Source organism: Physella acuta, unplaced genomic scaffold, assembly GCF_028476545.2.
Source record: "Physella acuta isolate Inbredline_101_S28 unplaced genomic scaffold, ASM2847654v3 ptg001009l, whole genome shotgun sequence".
Taxonomy (NCBI): Eukaryota; Metazoa; Mollusca; class Gastropoda; family Physidae; genus Physella; species Physella acuta.
Window position 1 is genome coordinate 154388 of NW_026732526.1, and position 17701 is coordinate 172088.

The 17701-nt window shown below is 36.1% G+C and overlaps 2 protein-coding genes across 10 annotated transcripts in view; one reads left to right on the plus strand and one right to left on the minus strand.

Moving 5' to 3' along the window:
* Positions 1-62: 62 nt before the first annotated feature.
* On the minus strand, positions 63-13630 carry LOC131954527 (ADP-ribosylation factor-like protein 6-interacting protein 4). Of its 7 annotated transcripts, none has more exons than XM_059318273.1 (6): positions 13568-13630; positions 8006-8332; positions 4731-4903; positions 1911-2031; positions 1679-1748; positions 63-246 (listed from the first exon to the last, which is right to left on the minus strand). In XM_059318273.1, the coding sequence occupies exons 2-6, from the start codon at positions 8296-8298 to the stop codon at positions 193-195; spliced, it is 711 nt and encodes a 236-aa protein (XP_059174256.1). In that variant the 5' UTR covers positions 8299-8332; positions 13568-13630; the 3' UTR covers positions 63-192. The 7 variants fall into 7 exon arrangements, with proteins under 7 accessions (XP_059174256.1, XP_059174255.1, XP_059174261.1 ...); XM_059318272.1 differs by lacking the exon at positions 13568-13630 and adding an exon at positions 10333-10445; XM_059318278.1 differs by lacking the exon at positions 13568-13630 and adding an exon at positions 10235-10253.
* Positions 13631-15439: 1809 nt separating this feature from the next.
* Positions 15440-17701, plus strand: part of LOC131954536 (leucine-rich repeat-containing protein 43) — a 44381-nt gene continuing 42119 nt past the window's right edge. For 2 of the 3 annotated variants that reach the window (XM_059318296.1, XM_059318295.1), the window contains exon 1: positions 15440-15652. The gene's annotated coding sequence lies outside the window, so the exon portion shown is untranslated. The remainder of the gene's footprint in view (positions 15653-17701) is intronic. The other variant, XM_059318297.1, reaches the window with a different exon arrangement.

Below are 17701 nucleotides of genomic sequence, written 5' to 3' on the forward strand. Positions count from 1 at the left end.
ACAAGTCTTGTGTAGACTACAATGTTAGGTCTAGGATGTCAAACTTTAAAGACAAAAAAAAATCAGTAACTCCATTGGTTTATTGGGTCAAATATTTTTACATTTGCTTAAAACAGCTTGGATGCTAAAACAACAGTCTAGTAAGCAGACACAAAAAAATAATAATCCATCATTTAGAATTGATGGAACAGCCTAATATAAACCCATTTGTTTTGCATAGTGCTGGCCATCGCCTCTTGTTGCAGTCTGAAAAAAAAAATGCAAAGATAGCTAAAACAGGTTGCAAACATTTTGAATCCAATCATTTAACTGGTGGCTGTTTTGACTAGTAGTGTCTGTAGCTCCATTAACATTGGCTTTGAGATGCGTGAAGTTCAAAGCTTAATGAGTTTTTACCCAGGAGTTATCCACTAGACAATGGGTTCCCCAACCTGGGGGTCTCGAAGGGCTTTGTGGGGGAGGGGGGTTGCCAAATGGTAGACTAAACCCTAGCAATGAAAAAAAAAACCTTAAGTATTTAGAAAAGATATCTGAAATTCGGTTTTACTTAGATCACTAGAAATAGAATAGAGAAGAAACAATCTATACTGTACAAAGTGGTTCTTAGTCATGAGTCTATGAAACCTTCAAAACTAAAACGTTATTTTGAGACAAGTCATTCGGAACACACCAAAAATGATATGGAGTTCTTTTGTCGTAATGAAGCTAATTGCAAAGGAGGAGTCGCTAGGGTAGTAGATGAATCTGCTTGTGAGTGTGAGATGAATATGAAAAGGAGATTTCTGGGCATCTTGAAATCTAAGTGCTGCCTAATTTCCCTGAGCTGAAAGAAGAAGAATGTGCATTGACACGTAACCCATTCTCTGCTTCCCTCGAGGTTGCCAGCATTCCCGATGAATTCTTAAATTTGCAGAATGATTCGACGTCAGATGAAAAACTGCTCACACATTTTTGGTGTAGTATGCACCATTCATACCCAAACTTTTGCCTTTAGAGTTTTAGTTCCTTTTGTGTCTACATATCGTTAGTAGGAGAGTGGATTTTAATTTTCAATTAAAAACAAAAAAAAAAATACATAAATGTTGAGATTGACATGAGGTTGGCGTTAAAAATGAATGTTGAGGCTAGTTAATAGCATCAAATTTGACTCAACGTATTAAAATAGTTATCAAGAATAATTCATATTGACAGTCTACTCGAAAATCTTATTTTAATTATTATTAATTTCCATACTAATTTTGACTTAAATTCCAGGGGGGTCACTGGTCACTTACATTTTATAAAAGGGGGCGCCAAATTTGGGAACCACTGCACTAGACAATTACTTGTATATATGTTGACCAAGTGTTGGCCATTTTAAATAATTTTTTGAAAACTCACATTTTAAATGGTGCTTTCAGTTTTACAAAAATGGCAAAAAGTTGAAATGAAAATTATACGGCAATAACCACTCTTACTAAAGAGGGCACTTAGAACACAACTATATTTAAATGGTTATCATATCTATGCAAAAAACTAAAGTTGAATAATGTAAAGGTTTATGTCGTCATATATTCCTTATTTGCTGCAACTAGTTACTATATAGCTAGGCTCTCCAATTTTTTTTTTGACCACTATTATAGAGAAAATGCTTTATTTGTATCGTTTTAAAGTAAAATATTTTATTTAAATAATGCACCTTGTTTATTTCCAAGTGGCGGTTTTTGCTGACAATTTCTTCCAAAATTTCTCCATCTCCTTTGATCAGCCTGCAAAAGTTTGCCGTGAGTTAAATGCAGTTCTCCCATAAAAAAAAGCACAGGCAGTTAACATTGGCAGGGAGGGGAGTAATATTAATAAACAATACTGGTCTATCACTAAGGGGAGTAACCAAGGATATACCAAACATAGACCAAGGAACACTGAGTTACCTCTCTCTGCCTGTTTCCTCATCATAAACCCGCCTAACAACACTCTGTTGTTTTTCCCATTCCTCTTTGGTCATAGGTTTCATAACACGTGGCTTTGGACCTGATCTTTTTCCAGTTGGAACTTGGCAAAACAAAGGATGGACACTAATATTAGATCAACAGAATCAATGTAAAACAATTTGATCCATGTCTTCACCATTAGTCATTTATATTAATTAATATTTATTTTAATGGAAGTAAGAAATTCTTACAGAACAAGGGCCTTAACAAAAGTACATCAAGTGAAACAGTCACAGAAACTGTTATACGCCAAAACAAGTATTTTTTTATGTAGATCAAAACAAAAGAGAATCTATTTTTGACATTCACAAAAAAAAGATGAACACCCAACCAGCTTAAATGAATGGGATTTTTTTTCCATAAATTCTCCTCCATTTGTTTACATCGCTTGCTTACTTCTGAGTTGGGCTTTTTTTTTTAGTTTTTTTTTTTTTTTTGCAACAAGGGCAGGGATCCGCTGTTCAATCCTATGCATACATCTGGAGGGGTCTAGGACTAAAGGCTGACAAATAAGACATCACAGTCATTGCGACCATGAGAAACAAGTGAGGTTTTTTTTTGTGATGGAGACGTGATGGAAACAGTGTCAAAGTTCAATCAAACAAAAATGTAGTATGATGAGATCAGTGCATGTCTCTGCATATTTCTGGGCTTATATTATAAATGTTCTTCAAATAAATTTGCCCTTTTTTCAGGCAATACAAAATAGAAAGAGAAATGGAGCTGTGCAAAATTTGTGTTTGATACAGAGGAACTTCGGAAAAATATACTTTTTTGGCAGACAATTTTCCTGTCTGGAAAAGGTGGTGTTCCATAAAAAACACACCAAGAAATTAGCCAAACCACACATGACAAACAAAATTCAACTGCATATTCACCTGAAAGTGACCTCCCTATAGACTGCAACCCACCTTCAAAAGAAGAGATACATAAAGCTATAAAGCAGCTGAAAAATTGGAAGGCTCCAGGAATAGATGGTATACCGGCAGAAGCACTGACAGCAGATATAGAAACTAGCACCACACTACTATACCACACTCTTCAAGAAAATTTGGGAAGATGAAAAAATACCAGAGAAGTGGAAGAAGGGAATACTCATAAAACTTCCAAAGACAGGCGATCTTAGTGCATGCTCTAACTATAGAGGGATAACACTTTTGTCCATCCCAGGCAAAGTCTTCATCAGAATATTATTAAACAGAATAAAGGAAGTGATAGATCCCCAGCTTCGAGATAAACAGGCGGGCTTTAGGAAGGAAAGGTCCTGCGTAGACCAAATTGCTACCCTGCGCATCATCATTGAACAGACCCAAGAGTGGAACTCCTCTCTCTATATTAATTTCATAGATTATGAGAAGTCCTTTGATAACCTGGATAGACAGTCAATGTGGAAATTGTTGAGACACTACAGGTTGCCACAGAAAATAGTCAACATTATTATGTCTTCATATGAAGGTCTGAAATGTAAAGTAGTGCATGGACTGGAGTAAGGCAGGGTTGCCTACTTTCACCATTCCTGTTCCTGCTAGCCATAGACTGGATTATGAAGATGTCAACAGAGAAAACGCGAAACGGTATACAGTGGACACTGGAGCCAGCTGGATGACCTGGACTTTGCTGACGACCTGGCCCTTCTTTCTCACACACAACAGCAAATGCAGGATAAAACCAACAGGGTTGCTAATTTTTCTACATCCCTTGGCCAGAACATCCACAGAGGGAAACCTAAAGTTCTCAAAGTCAATGCATCAAACAACAACCCTATAACATTGGCAGAAGAAGCCCTAGAAGAAGTGGATAGATTCACCTAGCTTGGAAGTATTGTGTGGGACAGAAGCAGACATAAAAATAAGGACGGGCAAGGCAAGAGCAGTCTTCAATCAACTAAAAAATGTTTGGGGTTCTGGAGATTTAACCCTTAGAATAAAAATCCGGATCTTCAACACACTAGTAAAACCTGTTTTACTCTATGGAGCTGAGACATGGAGAATAACTGCTATAAATAAAAAGAAAATACAATCATTTATAAACGCATGCCTCAGAAAGATCCTGCAAATTCGCTGGCCTAAAACCATCAGAAATGTTGTTCTGTGGCAACGGACAAATCAACTGCCTGTTGAAGTAGAGACCCTCCAGAGAAAATGGAAATGGATTGGCCACACACTCAGGAAGCCTGTATCCAGCATAACAAGACAGGCCCTCACCTGGAATCCACAAGGCAGGAGGAGGAGAGGCAGACCAAGAAAGACCTGGAGACGTGACCTGGAAGAAGACACCAAGAAGATTGGATACACCTGGGGACAGATGGAGAGACTAGCTCTGGACAGAGACGCCTGGAAAGCTCTTGTCAGCGGCCTATGTCCCAGTAGGGACGACAGGCAAACCTAACCTTTGCATATTCACACAGTAACAGGGATATTACATGCCGTACACTAAGGTCTAGCTTTCGCCTTATTGACATCTTCCCTAAGTGATGCAGTAAATTCTTCTTCGAACATTCTATTTTTTAAAATCATAATAAAGATTCGGCATGTTTTGATAAGTGTGATGTTTGATCATCGCATAATGACAAAGGGCTGCATAACAAATAGCAGAAAACAGAATGGAGAGAGGACTAAATATAATGGAGGACCTGTGGCAAGACATTGCAATCAGAACCAACAACAAAATAACACCAATAATACCTTGCACAGAAAAATAAAAATGACTTCACTGTCAATAAAAAAAGAACACAGATAAAAATAATCTTAATCAATTTACCGTCTTCTGTTGGAGCAATGGGCAAAATCTTCACATCTTTTAACTTTAAATTGTCAACAGGAGTCAAGCTTTTTCTTCTCTTTTGTTTATTTTTGGTTTTCTTTTTTTTCTTCTTTTTAACTTTTTTTTTCTTCTCTGGGGATGCTGAGGCAGGAGCTGAAGATGACCTTGATCTTGCAAAAGAGATAAGAAGATCAAGGGAAATGTATTTGGGGTGTTATCTATGACTTTTAAAAAAAATGTCCAGATGGACATGCAGTTTTCGCCCCCTTGTTCGAGGAGGTAGAGGATAAGCAACGTTTTTTCTCAGTATTCTATTTATCAACACCAATTTTCAAGCACCTGCATCTTCAACAGGTGCATTAAATATCTAAACAAGCTTCCCAGACCAACAAAATGTCTGGAATAAATGGAAATGCTTTCATTTTCTTTTTTGATGATTCATGAAAAACAGCTCAACCAGTAGTGTCACAAGACAGAGGCAAGGACAACAGCCGCTACTACCCAAGGGTGTGACACCAAAACAAAAGAGCAAATTTGAATGAGAAAGTTTGCTTTACCCAGTTAGTTGAATAACTTATTAAAGTTATACATCATTAGACATAGGGTGACACCATCAGGGAGGAGGAATGACACCAAATTACCCAAGGTTTTTAGTCAAATATTTGCAGTGGGGTGATGACACCCCAGATTACCACACCAGGTGTCAATGGACGCCAGCGAGAAAAGTTTCAAAGGTATTTGAGAGGCCCATAAATTAATTTAAAAATCATGCACAGCGTAGATACAATTAATGTTTATAAAGTCCTGTCTGTCTGGTTTTTTTCGGACTTTACTAAAGATTGGACGTATTTGATGTTTGTAATATTTTTGGTAACTAAATAAAAATTTAAAAAAAGCAAAAACAATTTGGTTTTCACGTGTAATGGCGACATAAACAATGGCATCCTGTTGTTTGATAGGCCGCCATAAATTGTATTGTACACATTGTAAGCTAAAAAGAGAAAAACTAGGTCATGGGGTTTAAATTTGCATTGTTATTTAAAAACTTGATCTGCAAAGTTTGGTGAACAAAAAAAATATAAAGTGGGGGCTGTCAGAAATCGATCACGGAGTTCCTGTACAGCCAATCAATGTTTGTCTTACAAAAGTGAAACATCGGGTTATAACTTAGGCTTGATGAAAATAAATAGAAATGTAGCCTTAAACTCAACAAATTATTTTCAAGTTCTCTGGATCTGCAACTTTTATAGCATTGATTCTAAAAATATTAAATTTCTGAATTAATTTTAGGTTTAAGTTTTTATTTTTTATTATTTTTACGGTCCTAAATCTAAAAAAAGCACAGTCATAATTCCATGTCAACAACACTACGGAAGGATTCTTGTCAACTCGCTGATGTTTATTGTCCTCATGGTGACATTAGTGGTCGTCCATAAATGATGTCACACTCGTAGGTGGGAGGGGTCCGTAATTTTATGACGGTGTGTGATGAGGGGGGGGGGGGGGGGTTCAGATGGTGTGACGTCACACTTTTGCATTATAAAAAAGCAATGTTAGAAAACGAATTTTAGCCGTTATTTGGCATTTAAGAAAACGGTGTTAATAAACTATAATGGGGGGGAGGTAAAAATCGTCAAAAAAAGCGTGACGTCATTTATGGATGACCCCTTAGCTAGGGTAAACTTTTTCAGGGATCTGGATTCTTCTTCTTCTTCGTTCTTAATTATTAGTGTTGAAGGGGATCGAGATTTATCTGCCAGTGGGTTTGAACTCGAGACTTTGTTCGAATTTATCAACCATGAGCTTATTGCCGACTCGACCACGCCTCCAACACAATTAAGCGTTACGTGTCAACTGGTTATGCGCCATTGAGGCCATTGACTCCGATTTCAGCATGCTTTTCTTATTGGATTTGCTTCCATAGCCTTTGTCCAACCAAGAACAAACTACAAGGCAGCAGTTGTTTAATTTTGGAGTTATCTCTCCTAGAAGAGTGGCTGTCCCCAGCTAACGAGCCCCATCTGCCCGAGGGTTCGAAATCGAGACTTTTTAGTTTAGCAACCATGAGCTTTACCGACTCGACCACGCCGACCCCTTGGATTCTTCTGAAGATCTTGGAAGGAGGGGGGGGGGGGGGGGGCTCCTAAAATAAGATTTTCATTTGAGAACAACAGAATTAAAAATTTTAAATCATAAAAAAAATGTAAAATGAAAGCAGCAAATAAACCGCTTATGATAGTAGACTAACAGCAGCCATCTTTAGTTTCCCTTGGAATTGTCTATTGGCATGTCTACAGTCTTGTGTTAGGCAGGTGTCTAGAATTTTGTGACAATAGAGGGTGGATGTAGAAACCACTGCATGAGGCCATTTTAATTTATAAATGATTCATTTAGGCCTAGCTGTTTAAGAGCAAAACTATTTAGCCTCATTTTTTTAAATTATTAGGCTAACATTTATTTAATAATATAATGAAAAACCTCATAATTATTTATGAGTATGAGCATATGCATGACTGCAAAAAAAAATTAAATAATAAACCTACAGAAACTAATTTTATAAATGAGAAAAGAGAACTCATTCCTTATTGGCACTTAATTTCCACCTCTTAACAAACTACCAAAAGTGCAAATGCCCAACCGCAGGTCACAGTTTCTTAATAATCTTAGGACAGAAAAACTTTTCAGAATATTATTCCATTTATTATTCAGGCAGCCATCTAGTGTTAATCACCTTGGACAAATTGATGTATCTTAAATCTTATCTAATAAGACAGATCGCAATGATCCCTTCTAGGATAAAACTCCATTTTAGCAAAAGTTTTTGTCGCTTTTACATCCACCTCCATTTAAGTGTATTTTATTACCTCTAGATCTAGATAGTTTATTTTTTATGAATTAGAGATGTAGGCCTATTATTTTAGTTTTTGATAATTTTCTAAAAACTTGCAAAAAAAAATCAAATACATCTAGAATCTAGATTTAATAAATTTGCACTAGATTAGGATACTAAAATTCTGTTACTGAAAATAATGTTCATGTAAAGATTTTCATGGGTATAGGTAAAATATGAAATTCTAAATAGTTCAGTTTGTATATTCTTTGTGGCCTACATTGTTTTAATTAAAAATGAAGATAAAGATCTAAGTAGATCTACAAAAAAAAAGAGTTTTACCCCAGCCTAGATCTAGATTAAATCAGATTTTTTAAAAACTTGAAATAAAATAGCGGCTATTCACATTAATAACACATTATTCATTATACGTTGTGTTTACCTCTTTTTAGATTTTTTCTTAGATTTTGACGATTTATTACTTTTTTTAGACAATGATCTTTTCCGCTTTTTGGAAAGTTGCAGTACTGAAAGAGATGAACTAGAAGATGATGTAGATCTAGAATGTGGGCTGCTACTTTCATTTTCGCTACTGCTACTAGACCCACTACTGTTGGAGGTGGGAGAAGATTCTGTACTTGAAGAATTAGAGTGTCGTTTTCGTGACTTTTTGTCTTTACTCCTAGACCTAGATAATCCTCGACTTTTTCTCTCAACTAATTTTTTATTATCCATTTTATCTATTTATTATTCTAGATCTATGCCTAGACTGAAAAGATTATAAATATATATTATATTATAATATATAGGCTTAATAAATAGGCTAATAGTTTATATTTAAAGTTTAAATTAAAAGTCTGTAATCTATCATTTTAGGTACATAAAATCGGCAGCGACTAGTAATCAATATAGGCCACAAATTAAGCAGTGTTTGCTAGCAAGATTTGCTATATAAACAACATTCATCTGTAAGTTTTAATGGTTTCCACTGAATCTCTAACTATAATTTTACACATAAAAAAATAAAGATAGCTGCTAAAGTAAATGAGCTTGGTTGCATCTGATGAATGAAAACATCGCTAGTCTATATTTTTCACTGAAAAGTTTTAATACGATTGTTTAAAAACAGGTACATTAATGGAACTTTGAAACAATTTTGTAACTTTCAAAATATAAATCCTCCTAAACATCTATATATATAACGAGCCAGACCATGTGGGGGTGGGTGTGTTAGCAATATGCCTAGAGAGGAAGAGAGGGGGCTGCTAGGAGGCACACTTACAGCTTGGTGTTTTCTATCGTCTCCAAGAAGAGAATTATCTATATATTATAGAATCTATAATTCTCTTCTGGGAGACGCTAGAAAACAAGCTGCAAGCGCGCCTTGCAATCCCCTCTCTTCCTCTCTATCGCTACCATCCCCCCCCCCTCTCACATGGTCTGGTGAGCTGTGGTTCACACTAAATGTTTACAAACCGTAGGGACGGGGTTTAGTGACAGCTATTAGGGGCAGATAATTTAATTCAAAACGATTTTAAACTTAGGGGAGGTAACTAAGAGGAGGCTGCTTTCACGAGGGGGTGGGGCAGGGGTTGGGGGAAAGGAGGGTTTTAGTGTTTTAAAGCAAATATTTTCAGTGGCAGCATTGGTACTGTCGAATTCACAAATTCTGAATTACTGAAAAGTTGAAAAAACAACTAAATAGCGGCGTATGATACGCCGCGGGTCGGCACGTATGTATAAATTATCTTCTTGGATACCCTAGAAAACACCAAGCTGTAAGCGCGCCTAGCATTTAATAGAAGATTTTAATAGAATCTATTAAAGCCTTAAAAATGAGGAGACAACTTTTTTTACACATTACTACTAGCCTCAGCAGATTTTACGCACCTAAGGTCCTAAGACAATAGATTACCTAACTTAAACTAGATCTAGATAATACTATAATAGATATCTAGGGTAATCTATCGTTTTGGGTACGTAAAATCGCCCGCGGCTATTAATGTACGAAAACGTTACCTCATTGTCAAGGCTTTAATAGGAGTATATTGTCATATGTTTGTGTAAAATATTATAGATAAATGAATAATAAACCTAAATCAATGGCTACATATATCGATATAGGCCAGAAATTAACTTTAAACAGCAGTGTCTGAGAGCAAGATTTGCTATATAAACAGCAGCCATTTGTAAAATAGAGTGGCTTCCCCCTGATCTCGCGCTAAAAGCTTATAAAAATAAAACTTAAACAAGATGGCTGCTATAGTAAATGAGCAAGATTGCATCTGTTGGAAACATCTCTAGTCTTCATTTATAACTGAAAAGTTTTAATTCAATTCTTTAAAAACAGGTACATAAATGAAACAAGGAAACATTTTTGTATTTTAAAAAACATAAATCCTCCTCAAAATGTGAAATAATAATTAAAATTTAAGGAGTCACCTGGTTTTCACATTACAAGTCGCGGGCGATTTTACGTACCCAAAACGATAGATTACCATATCTAGAGTCTAGAAATAATTCACAAGTGATTTTTCTAAACTAGATCTATATTAAATATTATATCTATTCATTACTAATGACATTAGCCTTTAGTAGTTTAGGCCTAGATCTAGATCTAGGCTAGATTATATAATTATATAATATTTGTTGACAACGAATTCAAGTTTACTCTAGACTCTAGTCTAGATTCTAGTATTGAATAGATCTAGATTTTCTAGATCTATCAGGTTTCTCTATAAAACGAAACGAAAATAAAACATATTACACCTTTATAATAGCAAAAAGCATTTAAATGAAATTGAAGTGAAGAAAATACGTCTAGATCTAGATTCTAGATCAAGATCTAATGTGCTTTGATTCATAAAAGCGTTTGTCGCTAAAATATGTAAGAGGGGTTATCTCACAATATACTAATATAACATTAATATCGTGCGGCGTCAATTCGGCCAATGACGAAACGGCCCCGTCAAAACGACCCCGACAAAACGACCCCGTCAAAACGACCCCGTCAAATCGGCCCCGTCAAAAGGGCCAGCGACATATGGACCCCGTCATATAGGCTCCCGATAAATAGGCTCCCGTCATTTAGGCTACCGACAAATAGGCTCCCGTTATATAGGCTCCCGACAAAAGGGCTCCAGTCAATAAGGCTCCTGACAAATAGGCTCCCGTCATTTTGGCTCCCGACATATGGTCTCCCGTCATTTAGTTTTTTCCACAAAACGGCCCCCGTCATTACGACTACCGACAAATAGGCTAGCGTCATTTTGGCTCCCGACAAAAAGGCTCCTGTCAATTTGGCTCCAGACAAAAGGACCACTGACACAGTGGCGTAGCTACCGTAAAGCTAGCGTAAGCAAGGCATGGGGGCCGAAGGCACATATGGGCCCTTTTCCCTCATAAAAAATTAAAACTTTTACAATGGAATTTTAATATTTGTTACATATAAATAATTTTAAAAAAGAAAAAGGTTAAAAGTTCCAAAAAGACCCCCCCCCCCCACCGTTTCGGCTTTGGGATTCAGTGTGTGTGGGGGGGGGGGGAAAACAGAGCCCAATCGTTATAATAACACTACAGGCTATATCACTTTGTCGTGCAAGACATTGAGAGAATCAGCCTATAAATAAACTTTTTAGCAGTAGTAGGCAAGCATAATAATATAGTATAAATACAAAATCAGGACATATAAAATACAAAATGTTGCCTTCAGAATATTTATATATTAAAAAATATCCATCGTAAGTAGAAGTTGATCTCTTCGTTTAACTCCTCTGTAGCCTAACGCAGAGGCGTAGCGAAGGCGAGGCGGGGGGTGCTGACCGCAACGGGTGACACCATTTAGGGGGGGGGGGTGACACCAAAGGCAAAAAATTGTAAAATTTATAGAATGAAATGCCATTTTCCAGATCCATTAGTTAAAGTTAAATAGTCTTCTAAGTACAAATCGAAAATTATATCAAGGGGGGGGGGGGGGGGTGTGACACCACGACGTAAACGTAAACTATAAAGAAAACAATGCTACATCCAACTGTATTATAAACAGACTGTAGATAAACATCGTCACTATTAAGTCAGCAGTGATTAAAGCTTAAACACGTACGTGTACCAGTATGTGGCATATATATAAATTTTAGGCCTATGTAGGCCGACACACACACACACATACACACACACATATATATATATATATATATATATATATATATATATATATATATATATATATATATATATATATATATATATATATATATATATATATATATGTATATATATATATATGCTTTGTTTCCTGGGAGGGGGTGACAATACGAAGTGCCGCACCGGGTGAGACCCGACCTAGCGACGCCACTGGCCTAATTTTTGCATAGGGGCCCAAAAATCCTAGCTACGCCACTGCACTGACAATACCGTTTCTGTAGAGACTAAGTCTCCCGGCAAAGCGGTCTCATTGAATATGACATCTGCCAGTGGGACCCCTTCATCAATATTCTTTAGAGTTAGCTTATCCAACACTCTTATGTAATACAACGTATGCATCTCTTGTTGGCAGGCCTTATTTTTATATTAGTTTATCTATTATAAAATATAGTATGTTTTAATTTAAGGGTCATCTATCTATGACATCCATAATTGAGTCGGTTGTAGGCTGTTCCAACTCAGTGTGTGGGGAGAAGGGTCCACGCTGTACTTTCCTAACTGCAATATGCTTGTACAGGGGCGTAGCGAGGGGGGGGGGGTGCGGACCGCATCGAGTGACACCATTTAGGGGGGTGATACAAAGGCAAAAAATAGCAAAATATATAGAGAAAAAGAAGTTAAGGGGGTGGGGGTGCAAATCGAAAGTTTGGGGGGGGGGGGGGTGCAAATCGAAAACTTGAAAGTTTGTCCCCGGGAAGGGTCGCAACGCCTCTGGGGGGGGTTACACCATTAAGTGCCGCACCGGGTGACACCCGACCTCGCTACGCCACTGTGCTTGTAGGTTATCAAAACAAAATGCTGTTATCATGTTAACGTCATGTATATCATACATTTACACTTCTGTGCTCGCTTTTAAGCAACAAATCTTTTCTGTTGTAAATTAAACATTATCAAAACTTTAGAATTGGTAGAATTTAGCTGTTAAGGGCTCGATTTGTTTGTGAATTAATGTTGGTTCATGAAAAAATAATTTCATTCGGGCATTAAAAAGAGGTTATGGTGGTATTGGAGGTAGGACACAATGGTTACTTTTATGCCAATAGTGGTCATATCATTCATTTTTCTGGAGCCAATATGTCGGGAGTCATTTTGTCAAAAGCCTATATGTCGGGAGCCCAATTGCCGGGAGCCAATATGTCGGGAGCCCATTTGTCGGTAGCCAAAATGTCGTGAGCCCATTTGCCGGGAGCCCATTTGTCTTTAGCCCTTATGTCGGGAGCCAATATGTCGGGAGCCGCTTTGTCGGGAGCCAATATGTCCTGAGCCTATTTGTCAGGGGTTAATATGTCGGGAGTCCATTTGTCGGGAGCCTAAATATCGGGAGCCCATTTGTCGGGAGCCTATATGTCGCAAGTCAATATGACGGGAGCCCATTAGACGGGAGCCAATAAGTCGGGGCCCTTTTGACGGGGCTATTTTGACGGGGTCGGTTTGTCGGGAGTCGATTTGACGGGGTCGTATTAACGGGGCCGTTTTGACGGGGGCCGATTTGTCCCGGGCCGTTTTGACAGGGCACCATTAATATAGCTTAGGCTAGGAAACTATCCGGTAATAAAAGTTTGTCGAGTTTCGTTAACATTTACTGTAAACAATAGTTTATTTGATCATTGAAATAAAAATAAAGTCAAGTGGATTAAATTAAAGTTTAATTTACAGAAAATTAGCAAGAATTAGTAGATCTCAATATTATTAATAAATTCGTGTGTAGTAATTGATGTTTCTTAAGAAACACAGAAAAAAACTTGCAGAATATTTGAGAAAACTAGACTCTAGATAAATTTAATAACACGATTAGATTTACTAAAGAACGATGCTAGCTGGAAAAAGATGCGCAATGGAGAGAAACTACGACTTTTTATCGCGGCGATGTTTTCGATGGTACTGCGCATGCGCTTGTTTACAACCGCAGAACAACCCTAATCCTATCCCCAATCCTAACCCTAATCCTATCCCTAACCCTAATTCTAACCCTAGCCATAGGTCACTGCGCATGCGCAGAGCTATCTTTTGCCATAGTCACTTCGTTTACTAAAGTTAAAAGTAGTAAGCAAAACTAGAACAATGTTTAGTAGCAGCAAAAATTAGCATATACACGTAAAACAATTAGAAATATAAAATAATTGGCAAAACTATTTAAAATGCAACTAAAATCAATCTATGCACATTTTTAAACATTGCGCCAAATAAATTACGGTTTACAGTATTTCCGGTGGTTTCTGGAACGGCGCGACAGACTACGCCATGGTTTTAATGTTTTTACTGCTGTACCATTCCGGAATAATAACCGACCCTATATTGTGATATTACCTGGAAAAGCTCTCTTGAGCGACCAAAGCCTTTATATTAAAGAAAGTAAATTAGTTTTATTTTAATATTTGTTTTTTCCCCTACTTTTTAGTGATCCCCAATTCATAAAGTCGACAAGACTAAGAATATTTGCTTTAAATATAAAGCACAATCAGTAGCTCGCATTATCTAGAGGATGATTATCAGCGCCGTGAATGCAGCCATTCGTGACCACAATTTGCAGACAACAGCAAACTGATAAAGTGAAGGATAGTTCTTAATCTTGCTAGACTCTACCTTCCCTTAGTTAAAGTAAATTATCTGCCCCTTAGGCCTATAGGGCTGGTAAGTAGGTCGCCAACCAGCTTTCACTTGCTACGATTGTAAATTTTCTCGTGTGCCACAGCTAGCCAGACTGTTAGGGTCATCGCGTCTAGTTAGTTTTCCCCCCTTCTATTATCGAGAGATTTAATTTTGTAATCTCCCTTTAGTTTCGAAGCCGTTTAATTAATTTTTATGAATAATTATTAATTAAATATCAAATTAAACTAATAAAAAAATAGAATGTTTTATCATCGAAGGGGTCGTCCATAAATGACGTCACACTCATATGGGGTAGGGGGGATCCGTAGTTTTCTGACGGTGAGTGATGAGGGGGAGGGTGGGGTGGTTCAGATGGTGTGACGTCACTTTTTTGCATTATAAAAAAGCAATGTTAGAAAATGAGTTTTAGCCGTTATTTCGCGTTTTATAAAACGGTTTTAATAAATTGTAATAGGAATTGATGAAAATACTCTATGTTGACAGATTTCAGACAACATTATGGAAAAATATCGTATTTTTAGGTAAATTTAACTGCAATTTCGATCAACATGTTCTGTAACAAAATGTTTCTAGATAAACAAGTTAATAAAAAGTCTAGTGACAATTTAAGAGCAATTTCCTTATGTTATCCTGTAATTTTAAAAAAAAATTTGTGACCGAAAGGATTATTTTGAAAACTTTCTTCGGCAATATTGTTCTAAATTATGGCAGGAATCGATTTGTAAATAATTCAAGTCGCTAAGTGGTCTGGTTGCCGAGATATGGGCCAAAAACTGCATTTTTTCGAGGTTTTTTGGCTTTTCCGGGAAATCTAGGAAGGAATTCCGGGAATTTTTTTGGCCCACAATCATCCTCGGAACTTGCTTAACATATTTGCTTTTGGAACTAGACCTCGATATTGCTTCGTTGAGGAGGAGATACGACTTAAAGACGACTTAAAGTAGTTAAAGCTGCGGACACACATCCATCCGGAAATGACGAGCTAATAATCGCAATTCCTGTAAGGGGCTAAAAAAAACTTTAGCCGGGCTTTGTGTCGTAAGTGTAAACACGGTGTTAAATTTACATTTTCCCCCTAGTAGCGGAAGTGTACAAAAAACGCGTCAAAATGGCGTCAAAATAGTATTAATTTAACTCGACACATTTTTGGTTACTTTGTAAATTCTTTCTATCTCTTAGTTCTAGACCTACTTAAGAACTAATAGTTATTCCACTATCACTTTAAATGATACGTAAGTTTTCTTGGTAATCTATTGCTTTGGATACGTACTTTCAGGTAAGCTTACTCAACTATAAATAATTAATTACTCCTAAAAATTAGGCTTTTTGATGAGAATTACAGAATGATTTTTTATTAAAAATGTATCAATAATAGCTAGAACACTAGTAAACTAAGCTAATTTAGCATATTTTAACTTTCTGTGTCATTATTACTGAAAAAAATTCCAAAGTCAGGTCAGCCTGTGGCACCCTCCACTGAACTTGACAGAAGGAAAAAAACTTGACCCGTGACCTTCATTAAAACAGAATTTGATTTTTTTTTTTTTTTTAGTAAACATGTGCTTAATCTTACCCAATAGGTGATAAAAATTTGAAAATTAATTTTAATTACTGTTGTAAAGTGAGATAAACAGCTTAATAAACACATGCTTTCTTGAGGGGGTGTGGCCCGGGTGTGGCACATCGCAATTATAACTTTATATTTCTGTGTTTTATGACGATATTTGTTCACAATCAGCATGCTATGTTTTTAAAATTTATAAAGGGTAAGTATACCAAGTTACAAAATCTGCAATCTAACTAATAATTCATACTACATTTCAATTTAAAAAATAATAAAAACCATCAACGAAGAAAGCGTAAACATTCTATTTTTAGGTGTGAACTAAAAAATAGTCATAAATCTAGCCAAATGATTGGATTCTTGCGCGGCACACATTTTCCCGCGCCTCGTTTTCACCAAACAAGAATATAATAAAATGGCATTATTACTTACACCCTCAAAAGCATTGTTTTCACCCTAATTATATTAAACAATTCTATTTTTATTTGATAGTAAAGATGTTATACAAATTGTATCTTATAATAAAGTTATTGTAGAACGCACCTGCTTTAGTTTATTCAACTTGAAACGCAAGCTAAGTAAGCGTGACTTTCTCTCGACGGCCTTGTTAAAGACAAATAAAGAAATTAGGTCAAGCTTCCATTATTAAAATTTTAATTATTCGCCCCGTAAATACATGGGCAGTTTCAAGTAAAAATCTATCCGATTACGATACAATCCTTAGTTTTAACTATCATGTACTTCATGAGAAAGAAATGATTCGATATTTTATATGGCCGCCCAAAACACGGGTACTTCAAAACCGCGAGAACAAGACTTCACGAATCGAAAAGCCTACTAAAAACCTAATGGTAATCTATCGTTTTAGGTACGTAAAATTGCCGGCCACTAGTAATGTGAAAAACAGGTGACTCCTTAAATTTTAATAATTATTTCACATTTTGAGAAGGATTTATGTTTTGAAAAATACAAAAATGTTTCCTTGTTTCATTTATGTACCTGGTTTTAAACAAATGTATCAAAACTTTTCAGTAATAAATGAAGAGTAGCGATGTTTTTAACAGATGCAATCAAGCTCATTTACTATAGCAGCCATCTTGTTTATTTTTTTTTATTGTAAACTTATAGTGCAAGATTCAGGGGAAGCCACTCTAACTGACAGATGGCCGCTTTTTATATAGCAAATCCTGCTGGCAAACACTGCTGTTTAAAGTTAATTTCTTGCCTATATTTATAAATTTAGCCTTTGATTTAGGTTTATTATTCATTTACCTATAATATTTGACACAAATATACCACAATATACTTCTATTAAAGCCTTCACAATGAGGTAACTTTTTCGTATATTACTAGCCGCGGGCGATTTTACGTACCTAAAACGATAGATTACCAACCTAATTTAATTATTATATTAATTATAATTAAGCCTAATTTCAAAATTTAGTAATTGATAATGACAAATGTTTAGTTACGTAATCTAGCGCTTAAAAATAAGTAGGTAAAATCGGCCGAGTCTAGTTATGTGAAAAAAGTTGACTCATTAAATTTTTGTAATTATTTCACATTTAAAGAAAGATTTAAATTTTTAAAGTTGCAAAAATGTTTCAAAGTTTCATTAGTCAATTTAATGTACCTGTTTTTAAACAATAAGTTGTATTAAAAAATTTCATTGAAAAATAAAGACCAGCGATGTTTTCATCAGATGCAACCAAGCTCATTTACTTTAGCAGTCTTCTTTTTGTAAAATTATAGTTAGAGATT

Coding starts and splice junctions, on each gene's coding strand:
- LOC131954527 (XM_059318273.1), bottom strand. CDS start 8,298: ATGGATAATAAAAAATTAGTTGAGAGAAAAAGTCGAGGATTATCTAGG. Junction 4,904..8,005: donor AAGAAAAAATCTAAAAAGAG/GTAAACACAACG, acceptor CTCTTTTGCAAG/ATCAAGGTCATCTTCAGCTC. Junction 1,749..1,910: donor GAGGAAACAGGCAGAGAGAG/GTAACTCAGTGT, acceptor AAACTTTTGCAG/GCTGATCAAAGGAGATGGAG.